The following is a 17,046-nucleotide window of genomic DNA, read 5'->3' as shown; positions in this document are numbered from 1 at the left end:
AAGCTGCTGGCCTCCTGCCCAGCCCCGGCCAGCCCGCACTGGGAGGGAGCCAGCGGGGACAGCTGAAGCCCGGGAGCTGAGGCAGGGGTGGGCACACGGAGACCACGATGGGGAGGAGGGCCGGGGAAGGGGTGGGGCCGGCTGGCGGGTCCCCAGGAGAGGCTGCGTCGTGGGACGCCCACCCCGGGCCGGCCGCCCCTGGCCACGCTCCTCTGCTGTCTGGGAGCCTCTGGGAAGTGTGCGGCTCAGCACTTTCTCCTTGAAGCCGCATTACAACCACATAAGTGAGGCTCTCTGATTGGAGAGCAGCCAAGCAGGTAGATTACGCGTGATTAGAAATGATCGCCGTGCCCGCCACCCGAGACACGCGAGGGCCCCTGAGCCTCCTCTCCCGTCGCCCTGCCCCCGCCTGTGCAGACACCCGGGCCCAGGCCACACCGTTTCCCTCACCTCCCAGGGACGGGTTGCTGGCGGCCCAACTGGGAGGCTCCGCTCAGGGGGTCGGGCAGCCATCGGGGTCACCAGCCACCCCGTGCCTGGTGTCACATGAAGAGCTCCAAGGCGGCAAGGACCTGCCTGTCCATCTCAGAGGCCCCCCCCGGCCCCTCCCCCTGCGGGCCCTCACTGCCCCGCCAAGCCTCCTCTCTGGGCGGGCACTGCTCCCTGAAACTCTGGGCTCGCCGGGGCCCCTTACCGGCACTGTCTGGGCACCGGCGATGGGCTGTGTGCTGGCCTCGGTGCCCGGCTGCTCGGGGTGGGTCTGTGCTGGTGTGTACAGGGTCAGGCCGTGCTCCGGGGGGACCGGGGTCTGGCCCGAGTAGTCCTGCGTGGGATGCGGAGGGGGTGGTGCGTACTCGGCGGGGATGCCGTTCTGTGGCGGAGGGGGGTACTGGGCAGGGGGGTAGGGCTGGGCCATCGCTTCAGGCGGAGCCGTGGCGTCCTGATTGCCCTGCGGAGGGAAAGAGAGCAGGCTGGTTAGACGGCTGGCAGGCCCGGACCGTGCCCCCTTTCGAGAGCTCGCAGGCCGGAGCGGGGGTCTCCAGAAGCATGGCCCAGACCCTCTGGGTGGGGGTGGGGGGCTCCCTGACATGAGGCACCAGATCTAGCCGTTGGAGGTGCCTGGGGAGCCCAGGGCTTGAGACCACCGACGCATACTTTCAGACCCACATTAAGCTCGTGCAATTTTAAGAAGTAACACCGTGTGATCCCGTGTACCCTCTACCCAGTTGATCCTGTCAAGATAGAGAACATGCCAGCAGCATGGGAGTCCCTCCTGTCTCCCCTAGAGCCACGCCCTCCTCCCTCCTGCCTTATGAAGGCTTCAAGCCCTGCTTCTTCCCATCGGTAAAGTGGGAGATCATCACACCTACAGGGAAGATGATCAAAGTTGATCCCACAGAACTGGGAGCCTGGCACCACAGGGCCCCCATCATGGTCCCAAAGCTGAGGTGCTGTCTGTGGGTCATGGAAGGTTCCAGCTCTGTCTTGAGACCCCCGAGCAGATCTCCAGAAGACCCCAGCCCGTCCCTGAAGGCCTGCTGCCCCAGGGGCTTTTAGAAGCCAGGGCCCTGGGGCAGGGTCCCAGCGACGTGGCAGGGCAGAGGCTCTTCTCATGGGGCGCTTGGACCCAGAAGCCTCACCTGGGAGCTTGTCGGCAATGCGCACCCCAGACCTCCTGCAGCAATCTGGGCACCTGTGGGAACCCCTGCTGTAGCCCTGGGAGAAAGCCCCTCAGCCCCAGAGAAGGGACGAGGGTCCTCATGCTGTCAGGGTGAGGTGGGGTAGGGGTGGGGTCCTGGCTTCTCCCACTTGTTGTTCCCCATTGAGGATACATGCCGGGAGGGAGGGCAGGTTTGCAGCAGCCCCTCTGAGCAGGTGAAGCACTCTCTGACCTTCCGAGGGTGTCCTCGGGAGAGAGTGTCCCCACCATCTGGAAGGACAGGTGCCATCCCTCACTTGGCTATCTCCCCAGTGTGGAAGGACTCTTGCACAGACGTGGATAGTCTCACCAAGGAGGAACCCCACGCACTCCTGCGCTGCCCCCGTCACCCTGGTCTTGGCATGTTTTGAGGTCTGTTTCCTTGCCCATGCCCCAGTGAGATGGGGGCTCCTTCCAGAGAACATGCCTGGTCTTGCTCTGTTCTTCATCGCTTACTACTTATTCACCCCACAACTGTTTATCGTGTGTCTGGGGGGCGGGGTGCCAGGCCCGTGGCTCTGGCAGGGAGTGGTGCAGGATGGGCAGCCCCCAGCCTCTGTGGGCTCTGCCATCCAGGGCAGGAGTGAATGCAGACAACTACCCAGAGCACAAGGTGACCTGAGGGGTCTGGCCTCCTGAGAGTGCTGGTGAATGTGCACAAAACCTGGGCTGGGTGTTCTGCCTGCAGCCCAGGGCCCTGTCCCCCACCGACCGACCTGTCCGCCTGTCCAGCTCCCTGCTGGCAGGAGGCCTGAGGCCAACTCTCTGCCAGGGGTCCCAGCCCCTTTAAACCCCCAGAGCTAGCCCCTGCTCTCACTGCCCCTAACTCCTGGGGTGACCTCCCTGCTGAGCAGTGGCCTCAAGAGCAGAAAATTCTGTGCTACCCTCTGTCTGCAGAGCCCGAAGCTGGGGCAGCATCTGAGCTCCAGGCGGTGGGAGGGAAACACGTGTGTGCATCACACACGCTCATGAGTGCACGCCCTTTGCTGGACTCCCACCCCCCACCCGCTTCGAAGTAGCCCACAAAGTCCCATTACCTACTGGGCGGGAGAAGGGGAGGGTGCAGGGTGAGGAAGGGGGTGGTTGGGGGAGGTGAGAGGTGGTGGAGGCGGAGGAGCACCCAGTGGGGGAGGGACAGAGGCCAGGGCAAGGGGTGAGGGAAGCGGGAGGGAGGAGGAGGAGGGTAAGGGAGAGGGCGCTGTCAGCAGCCTCGAGAGATCAATTAACTGATAAATATTTGATTAGAACCTTCACCAACTCACATCTTCCCAGGGCCCCCACTTCCCCCCTCCTCCAGGGCCCAGGAAGGAGGGGCTCTTCTATCTGCTTGTTCCAACCCCACCCCCACCCCTCCCCAGCACCCTCTTCCCTGGGTCCCCTCGGGACTAGTGACAGCCGCTACTCCCACCGCAGTGTCTCCCTGGGCTGGAGCGCAGAGCCCAGACCGCCAGGGAACCTACAACACAATGGTGGGATGGCAGGGTGGTGGGTTTGGGGCTCAAGTGCCCGCGTCTGAAGGGGTCTGGGTGGGCAGGAGGCAGCTGGGAGATGGGGCATCCAGGGCCCTTTGGGACATGATAATAAATCAGCACATCTGAGCACAGAGAGCTCTCTGCTTTGCACACTAACTCACTGAATCCCCCTCCAACCCACCAGGCGATCAATAGCGCCCATTTCACAGCTGGTCAAACTGAGGCACAGGGACTGAGTGACTTGTCAGGCTGATATGGGAGGAGCGGGGATAGCAGCACAGATTGCCTGGCTCTCAGACCTTCACCTCTGCTCCTGCACGCACCCCCTTCATGGGGGAACTGGGGGTGTGAAGTTTCACAGCCCAGGGACAGAGTTAGAGCCTGGGATACACAGGGAGGGCTTCCCTTAGCCACCGGGTGGCCCTGGGTGACCATTCATTGTCTTTGAACAAATTCCCTCATCTGCAAGAGGTCATCACGGTGCCCGGACAGAGAAACGCAGAATAAAACCTAGCTAGTGTGATCTGGTGCGTCGTGGGGGAGATTCTCATCACCCCTGCCTGTCTCCTCCACATCCACGCTGGAGGTGGCTGTGCTCAGGTGAGTGGCCCGCACCCTGGCTGCACATCCCACGCCTAGACCCCTCCCCAGGGCAATTGAGTGGATTTAGGATCAAACTTTCCCATGAGGTTCCTCTGTGCAGCTCGGGCTGAGGGCCCCTGGACCAGCCTTGGACGGAAGAGCAGAGGGTATCAGGTGCACCCGAGGGCGTGAAGCGCCTGACACAGAGAGGGCAGCATGGCTAGTGCTGTCACATTCCTTTTCATCTTTCTTCCTTGGTCTGCTGGGGCCAGAGTGGAAGAGAGGCTTGGGCTCTGCGGCATGAGCCGAGCAGACTCCTCCTGCTAGGCTGGGGCCTCGTCTCAGCTGGCCTTGTTTCAGAGCAGCTTGTGAACATGTCTGGCTCCCCAGGGGACTGGAAATTCCCAGAACACGAGGGCCACTCGCTCACTCTCTGCTCCCACATCCCTGCACTCAGCACAGCACTTTGCTGCACTCAGAGAAGAGTCTCAATGCACATCAGATGAATGGATGTGTGCATGGATGGATGGTGGATGGAAGAATGGTGGATGGAGGGATGAATAGACAGACCAATGGACAAATAGGCAGATGGATGGATGGGTAGATGGATGGGTGGGTGGATGGATGGATGGATGGATGGATGGATGGGTGGATGGGTAGATGGATGGGTGGATGGATGGATGGATGGATGAATGGACGGACGGATGGATGGATGGATGAATGGATGGGTGAATGGATGGATGTATAAATGGATGGGTGAATGGATGGATGGGTAGATGGATGGGTGGATGGATGGGTGAATGGACGGATGGATGGCTGGCTGGCTGTATGAATGGATGGGTGGATGGCTGTATGAATGGATGGGTGAATGGGTTGATGGATGGGTGAATGGGTGGGTAGACGGATGGATGGATGGATGGATGGATGGGTGGGTGGGTGGATGGGTGGATGGATGGTGGATATATGTATGTATGAATGTATGTATGTATGTATGCACGGATGGGTGAATGGGTGGATGGATGGGTGAATGGGTGGGTGGATGGATGGAGGGATGGATGGATGGAGGGATGTATGTATGTATGAGTGGATGGATGGATGGATGGGTGGGTGGGTGAATGGGTGGGTGGATGGGTGAATGGATGAGTAGACAGGTGAAGAGATGAGTAGTTGGATAGTCATTATTCCACTTCCTCTACAAATTTATTCCTCTCTCCTATCATCACATTTTCCTGATAGGACTGATAAGATCCAGCTCTTCCCACTGCACTCCATGGCCCACACTGCTGGAGAAAAACATAAAATCACCCTGAAGATTCACTTGAGATCACTGACCACTGACTGAAGCAGTTTCCTTGTTTCCTGTTTTCTACAGAAAACAGAGGAGAATGTCCACACTCACCTGATGGCCTGCCTGCCTTATATCCTAGAGCCCCGTCCTTCTCACCAATGCATGTTCACAGCTCTGCTGATTCGCTGCAATCTCTCCCATGACAGGTCCAGGAGAACCCCCTGGAACCAACGGCCCCTTCAGCCTACACACCCAATTCACTGCTTCCCTACAGAACAAAGTTTCTGGAATGAGCTGCCTTGATCTGCAACCCCCAATTCCTTTACTCCCACTCTTTCTTAGCCCCACTCCAAACTGGCTTTCCCTGGCACCATTCCCTGAAACTACCTTCGTCAAAGTTCCCATGTCTGCCATGTTGAAAACCTCACCGGACCTGGTCCCTCAGCAGCACTGACTCTTCTCTCTAGAAACACTTTCCTCTCTTGGCTTGGTCACACCACACTCCGTTGGTTCTTCTGCTTTACTGGAAGTTCTTCTACATCTGTGTTACCGTTTCCTCATATCTCCCCAACCTGTAGATGTTGAAGGCCCCCAAAACCCAGTCTTTGGACCCTCTCTGATGTGGCTAGAACTAAGGTTCTTAGTTTCAATTTAAAAATACCATCTGCATGTTGACCATCCCCAAGTTGTGTCTCCATCCTGGGCTTCTCCCCAGAATTCCAACTACAGCCAGCCATCTGCACACCTAATACATAATTCGAGCTTGACCTACCCCTGAGGGGACTCCTGCTTCCTTCCTCGTTGTCCCCATCAAATTTGCCTCTCTTGAGGTGCCCCCCTGCCCACAGGCCAGTGCTCAGCCCCTCACCTGGGGTGATCCCTCTCTTTTTGTCCATTCCAAACAATCAGGCAGGAAGTCCCATCAGCTCCACCTTCAACATGTACCCAGAACCCAACCATCTTGGCCAGTTTGCTGCTCCCACCTAGGTCTGGCTCCCATGACTTCCCCCAGATTCTGCTTCTGCCCCTGCCCCTACAACCAGTCCTCTCCGAGTAAAATACAGAGTGCCAATATGGCCCCCTGGCCCTGCATGACCTGGACCCCCTCCTCCTGGGCTCTCATGTCCTGCTTCATTCCCCTTGACTGTTCTATGCCAGGCATAAGTGTCCCTGCTGCCCCTTGAATGTCCAGTTCTGGTCTCAAGGACTTTGCACTGGCTGTTCCTTCTGCAGGGACACTGTTCCCTGCATATGCCATGGCAGTCTCACTTCCTTCAGTGTCACCTTCTCGGGGAGGCCCCTTTAAAATTGGGGTGCCCCCACTCTGCACTCCCCACCCCCTGGCCTTGCTCTGCCCTCCTCCATCTCAGAGTCCCAACGTGGCCACCACGCCTTGTCTGCTTCCTACCCCAGAACATCATCTCTAGGCAGAGTCTGCCTGGTGCTGAATCTCCAGCCCCCAGAGCGTGATGACACGCAGTAGGACCATGACAGACATGCACCTGGCAGATGAGTGAGCGTATCGTGACGGCGGTCACCAACAGTGCTGTGTGCGCCCCGAGTGCCACTCTTGGGAGTGCAGGGAGTCCCCACAAGCCCAGAGGCAGGACTCCACGGGAAACTGCAGACAGCCTGCTCCGTGCCCTGATTCGTGCCCCTTTATCTCCCGTTCGTTCACCGTTCTGCGGGGCAGGTATTTCAATGGCGATTTTTGCAGAGGGGAAACAGAGGCAGAGACCGATACGCCTGCCCGGGGCCCCGGGGCAGGGGAGCACACAGACCCGTCCCATCCCACACCCTCCACTGCACATGTGCCAGCTGCAGAAGCAGGGGCAGGACGGCACGAGGCGAGTCTGGAAGCGGAGGGCGGAGGCCGGCCCGTGCTGTGCGGGAACTGGCCCCTTCCAGCTCCTCTGGGCTCACGAGTAGACTGGGAGCATCTCTTTCCAGCTCCAAGTGTGGTGACCTCACCTTGGCAGCCTGAAATCGGCCAGAGTGGGAGTATTTACACCCCGAGAACTGGCGCGTGCTACCGGTCAGGGCTGGGTCTGTCCCAGGACAGGCAGCAGTTGGACGCCAGCACACGGCCACCTGACCCCCTCATCACTCCGCGGGGTGACGTCGGGGCTGCCCTGGGGGCCGATGGCGGGGCACAGAGGCGATGCCAAACATGACACTCCGTAAAGCGAGAATGAGCTGCAGCCCAGGCAATGTGTGTGCAGCCCCTCCTCCCAGCCCACATTTGAAGATGAGTCAGGTGCAGTCTGTGTCCGCAGGAGTTTCTGGCCCGGCAGGAGCCAGCCGCTCCCAGGAGGCAGTAATGGATGCTGGAAGGTGCTAAGTTCCAGAAAGATCCATGTTCATGCATCTGGCAAAGGGTAACCGAGAAGGGCAGGTGTCACGTGTGGCTAGCCTTGGGGGGGGGGCGCAGGGGCTCTCTGAGTGGCTTCACCTAGTGTCTGCCATCTGTCCAGCCAGCCCGGCTCTCCCCTCATCCGAGAGGTGACTGGCATGGACTGCACCCCTTGGCCTCCGGTGTCCAGAGGGAGGAGAGCGAGTCCCCGGGAGGCTGTCTCGGGCTGGCTCTGCCCTGGACTAAGGGGGACTGGACCTCCTCTGCAGGGGGCCTGCTCCAGGACCCTCCCTCCTCGGTTCCACTCGCTGCTTCCTCCTCACCCCTTTGGGAGGTGGTGGCGGCTCTGTCACCACCAGCTGTGGGGTCCTGCATGGTCCCTGGCAGGCCCCCTCCACCCACCGTCCAGACACTTCTGAAAATAGTCTCCCTCTAAATAAAGTCACCTGGAATTACCCCAGGAGTGAGAGAGCCACTGATACCCTTTCGGATCCTGATGATGTGGTGCAGGATGAAAGAACAGACCAGGCAGGCATCTCTGCAGGGAGGGCCCGGCCGGCCTCTCAGGGATGCCTCCCGTCCTCCCGCTTGGCCCCTGCCTTGTCTTGGCCCCTGAACTCTGCAGCCCTGCCCTTGATACCAGGACCCTCAACTTCTGAGCAGCACTGAGCTCAGCCTTACCTCTTAGTCTGTGGAAGGGGGACAGGAGGGGAGGGTCTGGGTGGGAAGACCCTTCATCTTCAAGATCTCAGGCTAAGAACCCCCCTCCCCCACAATGTCTGCCCACACTCCCCGGCCCAAAGCATTGTCTGCCCCAGCCTGAATTCCCAGGTCCCCCGGCCAGCGTGTTCCCATCCTGCCGGGATGAGGGTCCCAGGGTGAAGGTGCAGTGATGGGCAGGCGGGATGCCAGAGGAGCAGGGGGGAGAGGGAGGAGAGAGTGGCAGCTGATGGAGCCCCGCCCGGACCCTTCTGTCCACACAGTCCCTCTGGCTCCTGCTGCCCACAGTCCCTCCAAGACAATCAGGCTAATTGCCTCTTGGACTCCTCACCCCCAGGAAGGAGGGCGCCGCATGCCCCAGGCCTGCAGGCCAGGCTGCAGTGGGAGGCTGGCGGCAGAGGCTGGGCAATGAGCCATTTCTCTACCTCTGGGCAAAGCCGGTTTCCAGACAGCGCAGAGGAGGTGGGCAAGCAGAATGACCCGTGCACGGACTAAACTGTGAGGGTGTGGTCTGCCCGCCCCACTCTGCCCCGAGGTGTTGGACCCTCCCCGTCACAGCCACGGCCTGCACATCTCCGTCCCCAGCACCTGCTGAGCCCCGCCACCAGGCACCAGGACACACCGAGGTGCGCAGGCTGGGGTCCGCCCAATACCAGCGGTGAGCAGGGCCTGCCCTTGGTGCCCTGCAAACTTGGCGACCTCCTGGTGACCTAAGAGTTGGGGGTCACAAGCTGCATCTCACAGAGGGGACCCTGAGGCCACAGGCCACGTGGCGAGGGAGCAGGAGGTCTGAGACACTTGCAGCATGGAGGGGTTGTTACATGGGCGCGGAGAGAGGGCAGTGGGGAGAGGGGCCCGGGACAGGTGCTGCTGCTCATGCTCCCTGTGGCCGGAACCATGATGGGACGGACAGATGTCAAGGTCCCAAGCCTGGGCCACAGCCTGCTTGTCCACAGGCACATGGCATGTGACAATTCACGGGGCCACGAGAATGGGAGGGCTGGTTTCCAGAAGACACCAGTCCAGAGAACCCTTTGTGAGCATTCCTGGCCCGGCCCCCAGCTCTCCCCTGGTTCCGTGCAGAATCAGTGTTGGAAGGGGAGGCGGGTGGAGCTGAGGCTGACCTCTGGCAGGCAGGAGGTGTGGTTCAAGTCCCTGGGGCCTCCAGTGACAGCTGAGCCAGGGACCTCATGGCTCTGACCCCCCGTCTGGAGGGAGGTCCCCACTGCCCCCCATCCCAGGCACACACATGTGAGCCAGTGGCCCACATCTCTGACCGTAGGCGACACCCAACCCGGCCTGCCAGGCAAACTGGGACTCTCATTTCTCTGGCTCCCCGACAGGCGCCCCCACTGGGTTCTGCTCTCGACCAACGCACAGCCTCCTTCGGTCTTGGAAGAGCTCTGCCAGAAAGTTCTTCCACGCACCGAGCTGAAATCTGCCTTCTGGAAACTTCCACCCAGCACCTGGCTTAGCCTTGGGGCCTGCACAACTGCAGTCCACAGACTTGCTCTCCCGTGGTCGACCCTCTAGGGGCGAAGAATCCAACATGCCGCACCCGTCACGGCTCTTCCCCAGCGCGGGTCCAGGAATGCACTATGGTCGTTCCCTTCTTACAGGTGAGGAAACGCAGGTGAACGGCTCTGTGTGGGTGTGAATCCAGGCCGGCGTTCTGAACGGTCACCCTGGCTATAGTGCCTTCCCTTTCTCAGGTGCGGGGGACCTGGCAGACACCCACCTGTTGAGAAGGAGGCCCTCTCTGGCCGGGCCTGCCCAGGGCGGCTGGCTTGGGGGCCACGGGAGGGAGTCTTCCGGAGCGAGGGGACCACTCGAGAGAATGCAGGCACAGAGCCGTGGGAGAGCATCCGGATGCTCAGTGTGACCGGCAGGAAAGGGGGGAAGAGTGGGAGAGACAGGAGAATTTTATTGGAGGGGATGGTCTTATTTTCATTTTTTAACGTGCCAACCATTGGAAAGTGAAGTTTTTGGGGAAAAAAAAGATGAAATTACGGAGAGGCACAGAGATGAATCCGGGCCCATGATGATGTCAAGGGAACAGGCTGGATGCCCACCGACGCCCGTCCCCGGTGAGCCCACGTGCGAGGGCTCTGCTCGAGTTCCTGCTACACAGCCTTGGTTCTGGGGAAGACGTCCCACCGTGATTCCAGGCGCACTGGGCAGGAGGGGTATCACGGGTTTTCTGGATGTCTCCAAGGATGGTGGAGCCTGGCCCTGCTCTCAGGGGGACCTATGACAACTGGGATTCCAGAAAGGGACGATGGTGGGGGGTGCGGGCAGGGCTGGTGTTCATGCATCTCTGCCAGTGGGGGTGCGAGCAACAGCTTGCGTGAACTTGATTGTCGAATACGCACAGACAGCCCAGTTGGTGCCAGGTTCTAGGGGCCTGGGGCACACCAGGGAGGGTGGAGCCCCACCTCCGGGAGCAGACACCCCCGTGGAGGCCCCCTGGGCATTAACTCAATTTGAAATGCATGATGTGATTTTCAGGGGCAGACAATTAGCCTCTCCATGGCATTCGGTTCACGTTAACATTCGAATTTTCTGGCGGCCAACTGAGAGCAGGGGCTGGGCCTGGAGGTGGCTCATGACTCACAGAGGGGGCTCCCCATGCGTGGGAGAGGGGGGGCACCGATACAGAAATAAACAGTCCCAAGAGTTTTCGAGGTCCTGCCACCATCCCACAGAGGAAGAAAGGGCTGCTCTGGGATTCAGCTGGGGTCACTGACGTGGGAGGCAGGGGGCAGACAGCCACGGCACACGGTTTTCTCCCTCAACCAGGTTCTTGCCTTCTGACTCAGTTGCTTTCTCAGCCCAGAAACGGGCTGCTGTCATGACTCATGGGCTCCTGACCCCAAGTTTTGGGGCTCAGGCAGCAGCAGGAGAGCGTCCCTGCCAGACAGGAAGAGAGGTGCCCCCACTAGGCCAGGAACGCTAGGGGAAAGCCAGGTCCTAGCAGTGGGAAGGTGATCCTGGGAGCCCTGGGGGGCAGGCCGAGCCCCCATCTCCATCCGAGACCCCTCCCGGCCCCCTTGCACCCCGTCCTGCAGATAGATGCACAGCAGAGACTTCTCTCCTGGACACTCTCATGCCTTCCTCCCCAGGTTCTTCAAGATGTTATCCCAGAGGTGTTCGATGGGGACGGGGGTGGTGTGGGGGGTGTCCCTGCCGTCCAGCACCTTAAGGCCAGAGACTTTGGGATGGTACAAGAGGTGCTGGTATGCTTCAGGGCAGAGCTGGGCTGCTATCCCCTTTGTATAGGCAACTGAGGTGGGCAGGGTGATGCTTTAGCACCTGAGCCCACTGGAACATTCCAGAACCTCAGTGGTAGGGGTGGCGTGGTGTGGGGGGGTGGAGCTCCAGACCATGAGACCCTTGAGGGCAAGGGCTCTTCATGAGTCCCCGGCCCCCTGACACAGTTCAGGCATACAGCAGGTGCTCAGTAAATGCTGAGTAATGCTGACGATTTGGGGAGTGACAGCCATTGGTTGAGGGTTTTCGAGAGCCCGGCAGTGTGTTAAACAGTAAAAATGCGTTATCTCATGGAATGGTCAAGTGATCTGTGAACGGGCATTCTCCACCAAGGGAAGAAACCCGGTGGGAAGTTACCCCCGTGCACACAACCAGCCTGCGGCAGAGCCGGGATCTGAGCCCCGGCCCGGCTGACTCCGGAACCACGGGACACTGCCCGCCCCGTATGGACTGCTGTCTGAACAGGAGCAGAAGGCGTGTGCCCTCCACCCATGGCCTGGAAGAGGGTCCCCAAGCCCCTCGTGTTCACTCCCTGCCCCAGGACCCTGGAGCTCTGTCCCTGCTTCACAGAAGTCAGTCTAACCAAGCCACCAGCCAGGGTTTCCCCAGCTTCTGAGCTTGACGCTTCCCTCCCGGGGGCTCACCTCTCCCCACCTTGTGGGGAGACAGTGGTGTGCTGGTGAGTGGTTAACAACTGGCTCTGGGGGTGTGTGTGTGGCGATGCGGGGAGCCCTGCTTTGTGGCGTCTACTGTTCCTGTGGTGTGAAGCTACCAGCATGAAGTCTCTGAACGCAGGCCTTGTATGAACGCCTCCAGAGACCCTGGGGAGGGGCAGAGGGCCTGATTGACCTTCCTCATCCACGCAAGAGGAGGTCTGGGGAAGGCCAGTGACATGGCATTAGGCATGACGGGGGCTCTGCGAAGGGCTGGGGCAGGGGCTGCAGTGGGTGTGGGGGGGAGAGAAGTTGGGGTGGGGGATGGCAATAGGCGTGATGGGGGCTCTGTGCAGGGCTGGGGCAGGGGCTGCAGAGGGGGTGAGTGGGAGAGCAGAGGTTAGGGTCGGGGAGGGGGGTGCTGGAAGGAAGGAGGGAGCAGGGCAGCGCTGCTTGCTGGGAGGGAGGGAGGCTGAATCCACCTGAGAGACCGCCCCCACAACCCCCGTCCCTGCCCCATCCAATCCATTCTGTCCCCTGGCAGCCACTTTAATATCCTTTATTAATTAGCCCTGTCAGACGGCACATCACACTCCATATTACTGCATTCAGGGACCGTTTGGCGGAGGGTTCTGTAGCCACTGGCTCTCAGAGGTCCCTCCTCATTTCCTCCTTCCTTCTCTGGGAGGGGTCTGGGGCCCAGGCCACCCGACGCCCCGTCCCCACTTTGTGTCTCCTTTTCCACTGTCCCCAGCTGCTCATTTCCCAGTAGGGCCTCAAGCCTCTTCCTCGTTGCCACTTTGGAGACTGAGGGTGGGCGATGGGGCCAGGTCACCCTAGCAACCTGCAAGGTCTGAGCCTGGAGCTCTGTGCACGCCCCCCCCAGCCCCTCCCCAGAACACATGAGGCTTCTGTGGGGGCCCAGCCTGGGTTCCCCCTGAGCCCCCAGCACGAGGGCCCATCCCCCTGGGACGTCCTGGGCACCCTGCCTCTCTATGGACATGGCACGGGGCCGGGGAGCCTGGAGACACTTGTTCCGGTCTCCCCGCCGAGGTCAGGCTTCTGTGTCTGCACCATGAAAGCTGGCGGTGCCGGCCCAGAGCTGCCCTGGTGCCAGAGCAAGGTGCGCGGTGCCAGCCTAGTGCCTGCAAAGCAGCGTGCTCCACGCTCTGTGCGCGCTCCATGCTCCCTCTTCTGTGCGTGGTTGTCATGAGCTCCGTGCGTGCCCTGCACCTGCTGTGTGTGCTCCGTGCAAGCGCCACGTGGTCTGAGAGCATGCTGTCTGGGGGCGAGAACTCGGGACGGAACAATACCCTCCCATCTTACCTTCTTGCAGCTGAACTGTTGGCACTGCCCCTGTCCACCAGTGCGGCTGCAAGCCCAGGGCCTGAGCATTCCCCGAGAACTTGGCCACCACCAGTGGAAACCATGGGTCCTTCAAGTGCGCGGCAGACACACCAGCGTGTGAGCCCTGTGCTCACCCCAACTCCAAACTAGGGTGGTGAGCACAGAGGCCCTGGGCCTGGTTACTTCACACAGTAGGAAAGACGCCACAGAGAGGATTTTATAGTTTTCTCGCTTTTGATAAGTGTATCTTAATAAAAATCGTTTCCCTTGTAAGGCTATGTATTGTAGGCACTTAAGACCATTTTCTGAGAAGGGGGTCCTAGTGCCTCACCGGATGCTAAGGGGGCTCAAGAACAAGAAACAGTAAGAACCTCTGGCCCTGATGGACCCCAGGGGCCAAGAGATGTCCCCCACCCACCCCCTAGAATGCAGCCAGCCACACGGCCCGAGCCCACTGCCCCTTCGTCCAGACTCAGCCCCAATGTGCTCCACTGAAAAGCCCCAGGCGAGGGGATGGATTTTCACACGATTAAGCCGTAATTCCCTCCAAACCCACTGCATACAAATCATAAATAATGTGACTCCATAAATCCCCTTCTCCCATCAGCTGCACCTCCACCAGGCTCCCCTCCTGCCTGGGGAAATCAGCAAGGAGCCGTCTAGCTGATGGGGCTTGGAAAGCTGGGGGCGGGGTTGGGGGTGTTGGGAAGCAGGTTCACCCTGGACTGTCAATCAAGCCAGAACGAAACACCACCAACCAGTCTCAGCTCCTGGGTCCATGTAGAGTTCCAGGCTGCTGGGCTGGCCTGGGACCACCCCCTCCCCTCCCCTCCATCACCAGCTGGGGTACGCCTCAGGCACCAAGCCCAGGTGGGGTCTCTGCAGGAGATCGGGCAGTGGGGGGACAAGCACTGCCCTGGGAGGTAGCAAGGGAGCAGAGAGACTGCCCCCAATGAGCAGTGGTCCTTGCCCTATTTACAAATGCCCCGGGGCTCTGCCATACTCTGAACCTACAGCTCTGGGGATGTGTATGCACGTGCCATGAAGAACCAGCAGCAGGCACCGGGCGCTCCCCTGTGGGGACAGATGGGGCCACGGTCTACAAGAGACAGAGCTTCATGAAGCCAGACCACCAGGAATGCCAGAGCGGCAGGAGGCAGAACTGAGGGGTACCATCGGTCACCTGGGTGGGCCCCTTTGCAGAGCTTCCCCCTTCTGCCCCTGCAGGAGCACCTAGGTGAGCAGGTGCTGCCCAGGTCCCCCCAGGCAGCGGGAAGGGCCCCCATGTGGCTCTCAGCTGCTGCTCATGGGCCCCCCTCTGAGAACAGAAGGAAGGGGTGCAGGAGATAAGCAACTCTGAGATTGGGAGAAGAGCACCCCCAGCTCTGACAGACACTGGGAAAGCAAACCTTTCTGGACACAGGGACCCTCTTCAATTGCTGGAAGGTGGGGTGCAGGCCCCAAGGAAGTGCTGTGTTCCAGGGATGATCCATTCTCTGGCTTCTCCCCATTTCACAGGGGAGCCTAGTGGAGGAGGACCCTACCCTGTCCTGGAAGCATTCAAACACCTCCTCCAGGAAGCCTTCCAAGCAATCCCTAACCCCTGTGATTTCCACTGCTCGGCTCCTCTTCCATCCTGCCCCGAGGCCCTCTGAGATGCTGCCGTGAGTTTATAACCGGGTGAGCACGTGTGGACACCAGGCTCCTCCTCAGTGGGGTGGAGAGAACACTGTCTGGGCCAAAGCTCCCTCCCAGGGCCTCGTGAGGACAGAGCTCCAGGACAGCTGTCAAGGTGACCCCCAGGAGGAGTACCACTGGGAACCCACCCATGCTGACACCAAGTGTCAGCAAGCAGCCCCCTGGCCACTCCCCTCAACTGTCTGGGGCAGCTGGCTCTGCATCTCTAGGAAGAGCCCTCTGCATCCACGGTGTTATCCCTGGGTCTGTTTCCTGCATATTCATTAAGGAATATTAGCATTATTAATGGCCCGTGGTCCTTAAGTAGCAAGTCAAACGGGATATTAAGCACACCGCCCCGGACATGAGGTGGGCAGGTGGGGGTGAGGATGGTGGGCGGAGGTGGGGTGGGAGGGGGTGGTGGGCAGGACCCATCCTTGGGTGTAGCCTGGGGTCTAAGCCCGGTGGCCTCGGTTCCTAGACGTCCCCCTCTCCCTCCTACGTGCCCTTCTCCTAGTTACTGAGAGCTCTGCGAAGGCACACTCAAATGAAAATTCACAAAATGTAATTAGGAAGGTAAATTTCCTGGCAACGAAGATTACATAATATGCTCCACAGTCAAACACCCGCCGGAGATCTGGTTTGAGAACTGTGGGTTTATCCGTCGGTTGGGATAACTCCCCTGGCGGCCTTTCTTCCCTGGGGACATTTGGGAGCTGGGGGTTGGTGCAGTGTCTCTGGGAGGGGGGACTTGGTGGGGACAGAACCCTTGGGTGCTCGTGGCCATGCACGGCAGATTATGTGGCTCTTTACAGCTGGACACAGTAAGGTCCTGGAGGTGGGGCCAGCAGGCCAGCAGCACGGCATGGCCTGGGAGCAGTTAGAAATGCAGATTCTCAGGCCTCCTGACCTCCCGACTCAGGATCTGTGACTCAGGAGAATTGCCACTACAGGTCACAAACCCCAGACGTCTCACGAAGGGACCCTCAGCCTCTGTCGGTGCCGACTGAGCTTGAGCCCAACCTGCTGGGCCTGGGACCCCAGCTGGGGTCTGCTGGCCTGAGCTGAGGCTTGCAGAGTGGAGGGGAGCTTCCGTGCCAGGGTCAAGTGATGTGGAGGGGTGGCCTCGCCTGGACCCTGGACGAGTCCTCTGCCCTGCTGAAGGCACTGTTTTCTCTAGAGATGTGAGGCCTGGGCTCTGGTGACCAGGAGGTGGGGAGGGGGCACTCCCAGCCCCTGGGCCTGGGCAGACAACTGCTTAGCAGCATTGGGAGAGCGACTGTGGGTGGACCCCGGCCGTGGGTGAGCACCCGTGGTGCCAGAACAGAGTGAGTCTAGAATAGTCCCCAGGGGAAGAACACAGGGTGGGGGGCTTGCTCCTGAGTCCCAGACAGCACCCCCACCCCAGCACCGGGGGTTAGAGCTTAGGAAGCAGCAGGGATTCTGCGTGACTCAGGAGGGACTCTGAGGGGCCTCCGCTGAGCATTACGTGGATGTGCCCACAGGGGGCAGCACCTCATTCCTTCACCTGTTTGCACCTCTGAGCACCTGTTCCGCCCACGGCCCCAGGACAGGACTGCCCAGCGCAGCTCACTTGTAGTCCAAACAGCGAGGGACCCACAAGGAGGGACAGGCGAGCGGCTGGGGCTCCCCGGGAGGCCAGCTGGGTGGTGGTAGGGACCCTGAGGAAGGAGGCAGGGGGTGACCTCCGCTCACACCTGACAGTCCCTGCCCTGCGGCCCATAGTCCTGCCATTGCCCACCTGCTCCGTTCACGCGCTGGGGAAGGCCGGCCTCCCCTCCCCTCCACCTCTCCCAGTCGGAGGGTCATCGTGGTGCAGTGGGGGGAAGGGGCGTCACTGGGGCACACTCTTGAGCTGGGAGGTGGCTGGAGCCAGGAGGAAGGAGGAGCATTCAGGAACTGGACGCAACCACCACTCTGTCTGGGGCGCAGGGAGGAAAGAGGACAGGGCCTGGCCCAGGAGG

General features: G+C 60.3%; 1 protein-coding gene across 8 annotated transcripts in view; it reads right to left on the bottom strand.

Annotated features, from left to right (window-relative positions):
• Positions 1-17,046, bottom strand: part of RBFOX3 (RNA binding fox-1 homolog 3) — a 458,835-nt gene that overhangs the window by 21,870 nt on the left and 419,919 nt on the right. For all 8 annotated transcript variants that reach the window (XM_081804338.1, XM_081804340.1, XM_081804339.1 and 5 more), the window contains one exon: positions 695-949. In XM_081804338.1, coding sequence (XP_081660464.1) covers positions 695-916 — 222 coding nt within the window. In that variant the 5' untranslated portion in view covers positions 917-949. The remainder of the gene's footprint in view (positions 1-694; positions 950-17,046) is intronic.

The sequence above is a fragment of the Leptonychotes weddellii genome, chromosome 15 (genome assembly GCF_054177405.1).
Source record: "Leptonychotes weddellii isolate Sample4059 chromosome 15, ASM5417740v2, whole genome shotgun sequence".
Classification (NCBI taxonomy): domain Eukaryota; kingdom Metazoa; phylum Chordata; class Mammalia; order Carnivora; family Phocidae; genus Leptonychotes; species Leptonychotes weddellii.
Note: the sequence above shows the minus strand (reverse complement) of the source record. Positions and strands in the feature narration are given on the sequence as shown.